A 12,534-nucleotide genomic window follows, 5' to 3' on the forward strand; every position below is an offset into this window, starting at 1 on the left:
ATAATACACACATAATTTTTGTATGCCACACTCATGCTACATATAGTGATGGAAATATATATAAGTATATATAGAAAGTCATTTAATTAAATTAATGCTAAAATGTACAGCTGTCAGATACAATATTAATTGAATAAGGTTCCTTTGAATATAGATGTTAGATAATTATTTTATGCACATGACTAATGGTCATTCAACTACTTCAATTTTATTGTCATATATTTGTATTGAGAAAATGCACAAAACTTCAGTTTAAGGAATGTTATCCATAAGCTATATAGCAAATTTAGTAATAGTTTTACCACTTTAACTTTTTATTTCCTTTGAAATAATTAATTAAATGATTCTTTGTTCTAGCATTTGAATCAGTTTGTTTATTTTATTGGTTCCTCTTTCTCAGTGTAAAATTTATTCTTAAAATTAGTTGTGTTGCCACCCTTGAAAATACCTTAATTTGGAACCATCTAAGAAGTACAAATGCATATTTCTAAATTAAATTAGAAGCATGTTTGTTGTTTTCTTTATTTTCCTTAATGTGGAGTTGTGTGACATTGGAAACAACTTATTGAGATCTTGAAATCAAGTGACTAGTTTTTGGCATTTCAGATGAGGACTAAAGTATTTTCACTCTTTTCCTAGTCCTACTGAAAAATAATGAAGAGAAAAAATAAGAAGGAAGGAATAAGGAAATGGAGAGATGTAAGGAAAAAGAGTAAAAAAAGTATAGAAAGATTACACTCTCAAATTATTTTCTAACAACATAACTTAATAACAAGAACAGAATTTATAATATAGAGCAAGAAACTGGTGCATTAGATAAAGATTTTAAATTCTAACCTTTTCCACACTATATGTGGATGTTTGCATTACACACTAGTTTGATTTTCTTGTTGCTATTGAGGAAACAGTAGTGGAGTTGACTTGCATATCCAGGACATTCACCAAAATTTTCCACTTCACATATTTAAAGTGATAACCTTGTCTAAAAAAAAAAAAAAGAATGTGTTCTAAGTATGATATTTATGCTAAAATTGATTAACTTATAACTTCAATCATTAAACTGTAAATAATTTTGACGATTAGCATACAAATTATCCACATTTACACCGGATATATTTACTTTCTGAATTAATTTAAGTATTGCACTATAATTATACATAATAATAAAAATAAGATTTTATAATAGCTATCTGGGAATATATTTGTATGAGATTATGCAACATACAAATAGAACAAGCACAAAGAATAACCTTAGTTTGCATCCAAATTTTAATTGATGCCTGAAACATTACATATTGTTGTTCTCCAAAATTCTATAAAGAGGGTATGCAGGGCCCCTTAATCCAATCATATTCCACTGATACACCAAATGTAATTATTTATTCAGTGAACAACCTGAAAAACCAAAAATCAATTATTCAAAACCATATAATTTATGTTCTATTGTATATGTTCTGTGCCGGCAAGCAAATTATATATAAGGAAAAAGATAATTCATTATTAATTCTATCCAAGTTTCATGATTCCACATGTTAAAAGCTTTCCAGTTTATTAGAGAAATGATGTTTACTTTTATCCTCAATACAGTTGAGATAAATATCATTTAGAAAATAGAAGTAACCTGTTTTCACAAATCATATAATTGTTATTTTGAGATTTAAAAAAGTGTTGGACACCTTAAGAATAGTAAAGGTATACAAAAACCAGTTAAAGAGAGTGTATGTAATAAAATTAAGTGCTATAGTGCTAGTTTGACATATTTTGTGAATCTCTGAAATACATCAATGGACTTTCTTTGGAAGCTACATCTTGAATTTCATGTAATTCTTATCTCCTACTTTTTATGCATCAAATAAGAAAGAAAACCTAGTTACATGAAGGATTCCATTTTGTATTTTATAATTTATACAACACCACCATATCTACATAAAATAATATTGAGAAAATGATTTTGACATTTTGAAAAGGAAAGTAACACCCATCCTGAAGAGAAATTCATTACAACCCCAATTGTAAAAACAAATGCTATTTATTTTTCTTTTCTAATCCTGTATCTAATATGGAGGAAGGAAATGAAAAGTAGAGATACATTTTTAATTTTTCATGGTATCACATGACATTATTAATCTTGTTCCTTTCTCTTTGAATAAAAAATTAGATGGAAAAATACTGCCTAGATTGAGGATAGTTTACTTCACTTGGCTGATTTAGCATTAATATATATATATATATATATATATATATATATATATATATATATATAATTCCTCAGGGAAACTATTACCACCTGTTCAACCCGAATTGAAGCAGTTACTGTCAATTTACTCATGGGTGAATGCTGCCTCTTTGTGGCAAAATGCCATGGAGACTATTACTTAAACATAAAGTTCATGAACAGCCCTGATATTGTACTCATTTCAGGTGAGATTACAGAAAGACCACCCCCAATAGCAAAGAAATACATGGATCTTTAAGTTTCAAATTAATTCAAATATTTCTTACCCTTATACTAATCTCAATTCACTGGCAAATCTTACCCAGAGATGAACACCTTATACTCATCAATATTTTGAACATTTAGGATATAGATCAATTTGAGATGAAGTATCTATCATAAGTGTTGAAGGTAATTTTACACAGGAATATGTAACTATGGAAATTTGTAAACTAAATAAATAATATTGACATGACGAAAGTATATATTAGAAGAAAAACGATTATACAATATATTACTTACCATGCTCCATGTTTTAGATGAATACTTCAATAAGGAAAAGAAGTATATAATCAAAACTTCATTAATAAACACATTAAATAGTATGTTTAGAAAAACATAATTCCATGAACCACTAAAGGTTTAATTACATGTCTATATATTTTTAAGTTTGATAATTAGTTGAAATATTTTTCTGTAAAGAATATGTTAGCTACTATGTCCTAAATTGTTAATAATGAAGATTCAGTCAATCACAGATAGCTAAAACTTTTACTCTTTAAGTAATCATTACTTCAATCCCTCATATTTGACATAGTTATCAAGTGTTTATTCAGAAACTATTTAAAAAATTACATGTGCTGGGATACATATAAGATTGTAACAACAGTAGCCCCATCTTACAGAGATCCTGTTTGTAGTTATCATCATTGCTTGCTGCCCAGAGGGATAAAGACATTGTATAGGTATTTGTACAGTCCATCATTTGGTCTTCTGAGGTGCCAGTACGCGTGGATCTGTACAAATGCAATGGGGTTTGGTTAAACAATCCAAAAATCGGCTACAATAGTAGTCAAATCAATATACATCATTTTGGTTGACTAATAAAAATACTTTGAAATTTTCTCTAATAAAACCAGAAACTTGCACCCGATTCTCACCCAAATGGCCCAATTAATTGCCCTAAATTTTTTTTATGTACATTGGGATACAATCAGTTTTAATTTTAAATTACAGATACAATTGTGTGGGTTGCATTGGCTTTAAAAAATTGTCATTAAATTCTCCATATTTTTAATGGTTTAAAATGCCTTACTGATATCACTGCAGTTTTGGAAATGCAGCTCCTAATGTAGTGTGACACCTCTGTGAAAATCATAGGCTAAATAGTGAAGGAAAGAGAAATGTTAAGTGTGCATATAAAAATAGGTGCTACAATAAAATATTTGTATATTTCATCAATAAGTTATTTTGACTAATCAGTTATGGATCATATAGCTCTGTAATTTTAATGATTTGTCCACATCTATGGTGATCCTTTCATGATCACAACACTTGTTTTTAATTCAAATGTCCAGAATGCATACAAACATCCTCGTAAAAGAAAGAAAAAGAATGCTAGGAGGGAGGCAAGGAGGCAGAGAGAGGAAGGGGAGGATGAGAAAGAGGAAACAGAAAAGAATGAACTTTCCGTTAAAGTTGGGGTATGTTTATCTCTCCAGAAAAGCCATTTAGACACACTCATGGCTTAAAAGGGGAGTAAGAAAGGGGGAGGGGAGAAGGGAGCAAAAGAGAAAGAGTAGAATCTATGCGCTGCCATCTTCCACCATTCTTAGTACTTCCAACTACTACAAAAAAAGACTTCGACCTTTAACAACTCATCCGCGCAGCAAACTGCTTTCCGAAAAGCCCTACTCTCCTCCCCCCCCCCCACGCAAGAGAAAGTGATGTGCTCAGTTTACACAAATGTTTCCCCACGTGTAAAATTAAAAGGAAATTGCACACCCTTTCAGTATCTTCCGCCGAAGCTGAGAATCTCGTGCCAAGGCACTTCACTCTAAACGTTGAAACAACACAATTAATCAAATGTGTTCACCGTGTGTGTCGGCTTGCTTGTTTGTTTGTTTTCAATGCAAAAGCTCCAAGGGAGTTTTCTTTGCTTTTAGAACTGGCTAAATGTGGTCTGTTTTTCCAGCACTTCGAGGTAGTCCGGCTCAACGTTTAGTTTTGCTTTTAACTCCAGATATTCGTTCCGGTTGGGTTCTACAAAGACAGCACTGGGGGGGCTGTAAAGCACCGGTTCCCGCAGCCTGCTGTCCCCTGCCCCCGGGTGCAAATACTGGTGGGGGCGTCTCAGGTCATAGTTGGGGGAGAAAGTGTAAGCAGCAGGGCTGCACGGGAACTTGGGGTATTCCGGGAGGCTACTGCCCGCGGGGGTGGTAGCGCAGTGTTTGTCTGGTTCTAAGATGCCCCTGTAAAAACGGTCGGCATCCTGCACCGGCGACAACAGGTCCTCCCGGGGCTCGATGGTGCTGACGCTATAGGCGGGGCTCCTCAAGTGGTGGCCTTCCCGCCTTTCGTCGTCCGCGGGCGGCAGCTGCAGCTGCGGCGGGGGCTGCTGCTGGGGCTGCGGCGGCGGCGGCGGCGGCGGCGGCTGCTGCAGGTGGTGGTTGCTGCTGTAGGTGACCTTGAGCTCGTGCAGGTCTTTGTAATCCTCCACGGAGTTGCCCTCTCGAGAGCGGTAGATGGGATTTTTGCACATGTGGCCCAGCGGGTGGGGGATGTACTCGTAGACGTGGCCCGCGGGCGTCTTCACCTTGGGCAGCGAGGGCCCGCGGTGGTGCACGTGCGCGTGCGGGTGGCCGCCCGCACCGCCCCCGCCGCTGTACACGCTGTACTGCATGTTGAAGGAGCTCACGTCGGAATTGTTTGTGCTGGTGTGGTCGCTCTGGTTCTTCTTCCTGCGCTTCATAACCAGCACGAAGAGCCCAGCGGCCACAAAGACGGACATGATGAAAACCAGCAGCAGGCTGAGGATCAACACCGACAAGGGCACCGAGGACGCGCCTCCGCCTGCGCCCAAGCCCGCGGGGGCCCCCGTGCTGTTCAACCGCACGGTGGGGGTCACTGCGCTGGTCCTCACTGGGACCTGGACGGAGGAGGGTGTGGGCGTGGAAACGACCACGTCGGAATAGTCTGGGCAGAGCAGTTCCGACTTGATGGAGCGCATATCTGTCTCGGCGAAATTCTTGGGCGCCTTGCAGATGACTTCGTCCACCAAGACACCCACTTTGAGCTGCTCGACCCACAGCTTCATGCCCACCACGTCGCAGGTACAATCCCAAGGGTTGTCGTGCAGGTCGATTTGGATGAGTGACTTCAACTGGTCCAGAACTCCACTCACCGGCAAGGAGGTGAAGTGGTTACTCCTCAGGTTCAGCCTGAGGAGTGTCAGGCTGGAGAAGACGCCTGAGGGCATCGTCTGCAGGAGGTTGTTATTCAGGAATAGCAGCTGGAGGTTGGGGACCGGATCGAAAGTCCCAGACTGAATCTCGCGAATGAGGTTATATTGGAGGAAGAGATACTGCAGGCTCTGCAGGCCATAAAACAACTCTGGGCTCAGCTTTTCGATCCTGTTGCCATTCAGATAGAGGCGCCTCAGGTTGGTGAGATCTCCAAAGGCGTGGTCCTGGATCATTGAGATGCGGTTGTTGCCCAAGTGGAGAAGGTCCAGCCCCGTGGCCTCCAGGAAGTCGCTCCTGCGCACCACCGCGATGTAGTTCTCTGTCAGATACATTTTCTTGGGGTTGTAGGGCTTGGGCTGCAGCTCTGCGATGCTCTCGATCTTTCGCTCCTGGCAGTTGACGTTGAGGCCCAGATCAGAGATTTGCAGGTTGCAATAGCACTGGGTGGGACACTCCAAAGGCACGGGAGATTTGGTCTGGTAGGCGATGCTGGGGCCAGAATTACTGTAGCTCAAGTCCTTGAAGGGCTGTCTAGAGGTGGGGCGCACCCTGGGCTTGTTGGGTTGGCGGGTCCCCTTAGGGGTTTTCAAAGGGGGTTTGTAAACAGCAGAGGAAGAAGTGGCCACAGAATTCACCGAAGCCGGGGTGGTGTGTAAATACCCCGTGGTACTCAAAGGCGTCTGCGGCCTCATCTCGTAGTCTGAAATAAGTTTCCTCGGGCAAAGTTCCTGCTTGGACACTTCGTCTAAATCCCGGCCATGTAAGCGGAAGGGTGTCTCACAAACCACATCTCCCACCAGGGCCGAGTAGGAGATACTGTCCAACCAATCCTTCAGTGGGATCAGTTCACAGGAGCAATTCCAAGGGTTTTCCTCCAGCTGTAACTCCACAACTTTATCCATGTGTTGCAACAGCCCCACATAGGGCAAAAGTTTCAGTCGGTTTCCCCGCAGATCCAAGTGCGTTAAGGGCACAAAACGGAAGAGGTTGTTGGGTAAACTGGACAAGAGATTGTCATTGAGGATAAGCACCTGCAAAAAATGCAGTTTCCCAAAAGCATTGGGTTCAATGACACTGATGTAATTATAATCGACCTGTAGGTACTCCAGGCTCTCCAAGCCAAGGAATATATCATCACGAAGAAGTTCCAATTTATTATTGTTCAAATGCAGCCTCCTTAAACCACGCAGACCATGAAAAGCTCCGGTCTCAATGTCCTGGATAACGTTGCTACCCAAATGCAGAATTGAAGCCCCAGTATAATTGACAAACTCATTGGGATAAAGACGGTTCAAAAGGTTTCCAGACAACAAGAGGTGGTAGACTGGGAAACGAGGAGGGCTAATTTCAGAGAGGCTGATGATCCCTCGGTTTTCACAGCTCACAGTTAAAATGCCGTCCTTTTCCTCACAAGGACATGCATTGTCACAAATTTCCCCATAATAATCGATGGTTTCTGCACACGAGAGGACGAGAGATGTTAGAGCAAATGCTAGAGTCTGCAGCATCCAGCTATGCATTTTTCTGTGAAGGTCCTGTTCCAAAGTTACTGGGGGGCAGCAAGTGTGCATTTTACCTCCTGCAAGGGAGAAAGGGAAAAAGGAAACAACAGAATATGACAAAAATTTAAGGGATCTGTAAAAAAAGTATTTTTCCCCTAATACTATTTCTCTGAAATCCAGTAGGAGGGGCTATGAATGACACTCTCCCCTCAACATGGACATGCTCCAGATTTTATTAAAATCTGATATTCATTTTGATTTAAAGGTTGATTTCATTTCCTAAAGAGTACAGCAGGAAATGCAGCTCGTTACAAGATAAGGACAAGTTAGATAAAGTCCCATTTTAGTGTTCTTCCCATTCCCCCACCCCCCCTTTTAAAACCAATTCATAAATATACATAAAATGGCTGTCAGTTCAGTTTCATGGTTCTAATTTGAGAGCAAAAAAAAAAAAAAAAAAAAAAAAGCAGCATTTTACAAAGTTCCCACCCCAGCTACACCCAGCCCCTCTGCCTTTCTTTCAGAATCTCTTCAGTTAACAGTTCATGGTGAAGGTCTCCTATTTTCACAGAAATTCAAGGAACCACAATACTTGGGCTATTTTAAACCCTCGTTCCAAATGCCAAGGTGGGAACCTAAAGAATACTTTTCAGAGGCATAAAGGATGTAAGATAAAGCATCAAAAGGACACAGAAGAAGCTCTTTAATCACCAATTGTCTTCAGGGGCTTTGAGTGGAGAAAAAGGAGTGTTCGCTTTGATGGTGGACTTCACTACCACGCTATTAAGCACATCAGCGTCCTAATTGCATGCACGGTGCCACTTAACAGTGCTTCTCAGAGAGCGCCCTGCGTCCATTTCTCCTCATTGATCATGTCAGCAACGCCACCAAACCGCATCTTTAAGCCACTGAAATAGTTCTGCGCGATGGATTCCAAAGAGCTCTGCGAAGGCATCCGCAAATCCGGTACACCTTTCGATACCTGGAGTTTAGAGAGGACGTTCCAACTGCTTACCCAGAATCAGCTAAAAGTAAACCAAGGTCCGTAGCCAAAGTCCCCATTACCTCGGGCTACACATCTGTTTACCCTGGTATGCAAACCTAACCCTACTGAATTAGCAAGATTTGTACTGAGCTACCATCGCCCCAGCATCCCCATCTTTGGAGTTGCTTATTACATTTAATGTTCAATTCTTTACCCCCGCCTCTTCCCCCCCCCCTTGGGAAAAGGGCCCTTGGACTGATTACGAAGCAAGATAGGTGGTAGAGAGGGAGAACAGCAAGTGACATAGGTCAGTGCTTTAATCTCCAAATTTCATCTCCCCAAGGAATCAATCTGATCTCCTCCTCCTTTTCTTCCCTGTACTCTTTTTGTCCTTTTAAAGGGTTCCTTCGACTTCCTACTTGGACTCGACAGCAGCAGTCATAAGGGAAAGGACAAATATGGAACAAGTGTGCGAATGCGTGTGAGTTCGTGTAGTGTTGGTTGGAGGGAGGGACATTTGGTGAAAATGTTCTGCCTTTTCTTTGGTCAGCCTTTCCTTTGCCACACCACAACCGAAGTCTGATGTCGAATCGCAACACAGAACTGAGCCAACACGTTTCTCAGTCACGGGTTCAAGCCTGGAGACCTCGATCTGGATGCCCGAGGCGAATCCAGCCCGTGTTATTGGCCTCTGCATTCACAGGCACACGTGCAATTATCTTGCGAATCATTCACGTTTGGCCACCCAGACGTGTGGAGACGAATCCGAATCCTAGTGTATAAACCTCGCAAGTATCCCCGACTCCCCCAAACAATGGCAAACACTTCCAGGTTTAAAAGCGCCAGAAACACCGACTATGAAAGCAAAATGTTTACCTTGAAATTTCGGTTCTTCGCTGGATCAAATCTGCACAGCCAATCAACCCAGGTTGGGTCCCCCCCTCCCTTTCTGTGCTTCCCCGCCCCCATTCACCTCCCACCCCTTCTGACAGCCCATTGCAAATTGTGTCCAGCCGGTATTCAACTCGAGCGCCTACAACTTTAATTCAGAACTGGTTAGCCAGGGTCGAAGAGCTTCCTCTCACTCCACTCCTTTTCCCTTCCTCCTTGCCAGCAAAGGAGCTCGAAAATTGAAGAAAATAAAGTTGAATGAGCAGGGAAGGCTGACATTCTGACTCGAAAACACACCTCCGATGTAAATTCGCGGGTGCGCTGCACATTCTCAAATTCTCAGTATTTTTTTTTTTTTTTGGAAAGCGGGGGAACAATTTGCTTTTTTCCAAAGAATTTAGACCTTGGACCATCCTTATTAAGCAGCGTGGGGCCGGGAGGGCTGGAGCCCAGCACCCAGGCTCGACCCGCGGCTCCAGGCACAGCTGCTCCCACAGCCGCCCAAGCAGAAGCACCCGGAGTTCCAGGACGCGAGTCTCCCCCTCCCCCACACCGCCCCAAAGCAAAGGAAGGGGAAGGGGAGGAAGGAGGGGAGGGAGGAGAGGAAAAGAAAGGCACTCCGCCGCCACACACACGCGCGCACACGCGCGCGCGCGCGCACACACACACACACACACACTCACAGACACAGGCGCGCGCGCGCGTACACACACACACACACACACACACGCACGCACACACACACTGGAGCTTCTTTCGCAAAGTAGACGGCCGACTTACCCCTTGTCACTTCTTTAGGGCCCATTCATCGTAGCCACCTTTAAAAAATACCTCTTCGGGGTGCGCTCAGGGTTTCTCACGACCTAGCAGGGTGAGGAGGCAGCGAGAAGTGCTGTCCGCGCGGCTGGAGGAAAGGCGCCCGGACGTCGCTAACCTGGGGCCGCCGCCGCGGTGGCGAACACGGGTCCGGGGCTCCCCAAACGGCTCTCCCCGGCGCTCTCCGCAGTAGTCGGAGCGGGCAGGGCGGTTGGGGAGGTAGAGGGGGCGATCGCAAGCAGCGGGCTGAGAAGGGAGGGGGAGGGGCGGCGAAGGACCCGCTGTAGAGGCGCCTCCGGGTAGGGGCTGTGAACGGGAGCCGGGCGGGGCGGGGAGGGAGCTGTTGGAGGAGGAGGACGCGGAGAAGGCTGCCTGGCACCGCCGGCACCGCCAACGTGACGGCCGGCGCAGCCGACCGTTCGCACTCGCTCACACTCACGCTCACTCGTACACTTGCTCTCACCCGCACCAGAGCACAATCGCGGTGTCCCCCGCACCCTTCACCCCACACCCCAGGCGGGTACTTACAGTTGCCATCTGCACAAGGGACAACTTTCTCCAAGCCAGCAGCAGCCGCCGCCCCCTCCAGCCGCCTCTGGTTCCCGGTACTCTCGGGCCTGGGTTCCCGCCGGCCGGCCCTTCCCTCCCCCCCCTCGGCTCTCCTCCTAAGTGTCTTCACCACATTCCCCTCTGGTCAGTGGCGCACGCCCGGGGACAAGCCAGAGGGAGAGGGGCGCGGGGGTGTGCATGCATTGCCTGCCTTCTTCTTGCAGCGCACACTGTACATGGTAGTGAGGGGGCGAGCGAAGGTGGCACCGGCCTTTCAGCTGCTCCCTCGGTGGCTGCGGCTTTTGCACGGTCCTCCACCCCCTGCGCAGCGGCGACCACCGCGCTGGGATCCTGCCACGGCGCTGGGATCCTGCCGCCGCTCTGCGGGTGCCCAGCCTGCGGCCGCCGCGGCCCCTACTTAGTATTTGTACAGCTCCCGCATCCTCTTGGCGGTTTCGGCGCTCCTGCTATCCTTTTCCCAGACGCGGCCCACGACCGTCATTATTTGGAACTCTCTATTTCCGACATCCTTTGCGGGGTCTGGGGGGACAGGAACAGCGTTGTTCTACGCCTGTGGCGTGTCTCCGCAGCCTGGCGACTCTAAAAAACTCAGCGAAAGTCGCGTCTTTTCTCCCGGACGCTGTGGAGGTGGCAGCGCGGAAAGCTTCGCAGAGATCTCTGAGACATCTGCTCCGATGCCGGCACAGGGCTCCGTCCAGTGCACTTGTTTATTGTCGCGCGGCTGGTACGAGCCAAGCTGCAGCAGACATGATGGGGGTCCGGGGCGTATCGGTCGCTTCTTGGCCGATAGATGGCAGCCGAGGGCGAAGGCGTCCCTGGCTAGGCTTGGGAGGCAAAATAGGAGCCCCTTCGATGTCACATTGCAGGGAGACAGAGGAGTCTTGGATCATGTGCATAACACGAACGTGGGTCTGTGCAATCCTCGTATTGAAAAAGGAAGGAATGGAAGTAACCCCGACAGAGCCAAGCTTGTTGGTGGTCAGGCACAGCTTGATTCCAGCCCTGTGCTGATTGCCTGCCTTCCCCCTGCCATTCAGCATAATAAAGCCCCTGCTGCTGTCTCACGTACATACTGTAAAGGACCCTGAAAGAGGGAGTGGTTCATCCTAGCTGCAAACAAGGGCATTTTTTTTTAATTAAAGAATTACTTTTTATAGGTGTGTCTGGGAGATACAAAAGAATGTGAACGTCTTTCGGAAAGAATATTTCTGAATACATTTGTTGTGTACTAAAAAGCTGGAACCCCCTAAATAAATGCAGTGTTGATAGAGTTTGTGGAAGTCACCTGCTAAACTCCACTAGAGTCATCTCTACAGTAAGTATTACTGGCTCTTTCTGTGAAATCAGATCTGCCCTCCCCAAAGGGGGTCTTTATATCCATAAGTTGTGTATTTCTAATGTTTGTAATATTAAATCTTCAGTCTATCCACTGTACAGAAAAAATAGAAAGTTGATCATAAGTGGCCCAATGCAGGCTGAGTGCACAGGTGTCTGTTCCTTTTCATAACTGGGTAGTTTTATCACTTAAATATTTTCTATTCATTTTATTTTGGAATTAATTATGTACTATATTTTGGAATCATTTTAAATATGAGTGATACTGTCTTCTTGGTTACATTTGGAATAAAATTGTGGTTTTGATATTCCGATTAAATATACGAGTAATGTAGATTCTGATATATTCAGCCACAAACATATTTTCCTACATCTTCTGTGTATATTGAATTAGAAGGAGTTTTCTAGAGATGGTGAACATTGCAGTCTCCTGTGTTTTTGCAATATTTCTTGAAATTTCTTCTGATACTGTTTTGCAAATATTTTTTAGTGAAACCATACATACTGTGTTGTAAAAAATTTTATTTAAATTCAGAACATGTGCAAGAGAGAAAAGACGTAACCTGTAATATCAGATAATACAAATAAAATCTTATCATAGAATTCCTGTTAAATTTAGAAATATTTGGCTTAGGAATGATAGTCACTTGTTACAGGTACATTCTATAAACCGACAACTTAAACTTCACTCACAAAAAGGCTTGTTACTCTATTTTTTACATTATCTTCAAACATGATTGACATATTTTAGAAAAT

At 44.2% G+C, this 12,534-nt stretch overlaps 1 protein-coding gene across 3 annotated transcripts; it reads right to left on the reverse strand.

Annotated features, from left to right (window-relative positions):
- Positions 1-843: 843 nt before the first annotated feature.
- SLITRK5 (SLIT and NTRK like family member 5) lies at positions 844-11,200 on the reverse strand. 3 transcript variants are annotated; one of them, XR_010751041.1, is made up of 4 exons: positions 10,402-11,200; positions 3,119-7,258; positions 1,251-1,395; positions 844-982 (listed from the first exon to the last, which is right to left on the reverse strand). XR_010751041.1 is itself a non-coding variant. In XM_066380691.1 (2 exons), the coding sequence occupies exon 2, from the start codon at positions 7,248-7,250 to the stop codon at positions 4,377-4,379; it is 2,874 nt and encodes a 957-aa protein (XP_066236788.1). In that variant the 5' UTR covers positions 7,251-7,258; positions 10,402-11,200; the 3' UTR covers positions 3,058-4,376. The 3 variants fall into 3 exon arrangements, 1 of the variants encoding a protein (XP_066236788.1); XR_010751042.1 differs by lacking the exons at positions 844-982; positions 1,251-1,395 and having other exon boundaries at positions 3,574-3,596; positions 4,311-7,258; XM_066380691.1 differs by lacking the exons at positions 844-982; positions 1,251-1,395 and having other exon boundaries at positions 3,058-7,258.
- Between the last annotated feature and the right edge of the window lie 1,334 nt (positions 11,201-12,534).

Source organism: Saccopteryx leptura, chromosome 4 (genome assembly GCF_036850995.1).
Source record: "Saccopteryx leptura isolate mSacLep1 chromosome 4, mSacLep1_pri_phased_curated, whole genome shotgun sequence".
NCBI classification, from domain to species: Eukaryota; Metazoa; Chordata; class Mammalia; order Chiroptera; family Emballonuridae; genus Saccopteryx; species Saccopteryx leptura.

Bases quoted from the DNA above. Each gene is read 5' to 3' on its own strand.
- SLITRK5 (XM_066380691.1), bottom strand. From the start codon at position 7,250: ATGCACACTTGCTGCCCCCCAGTAACTTTGGAACAGGACCTTCACAGA.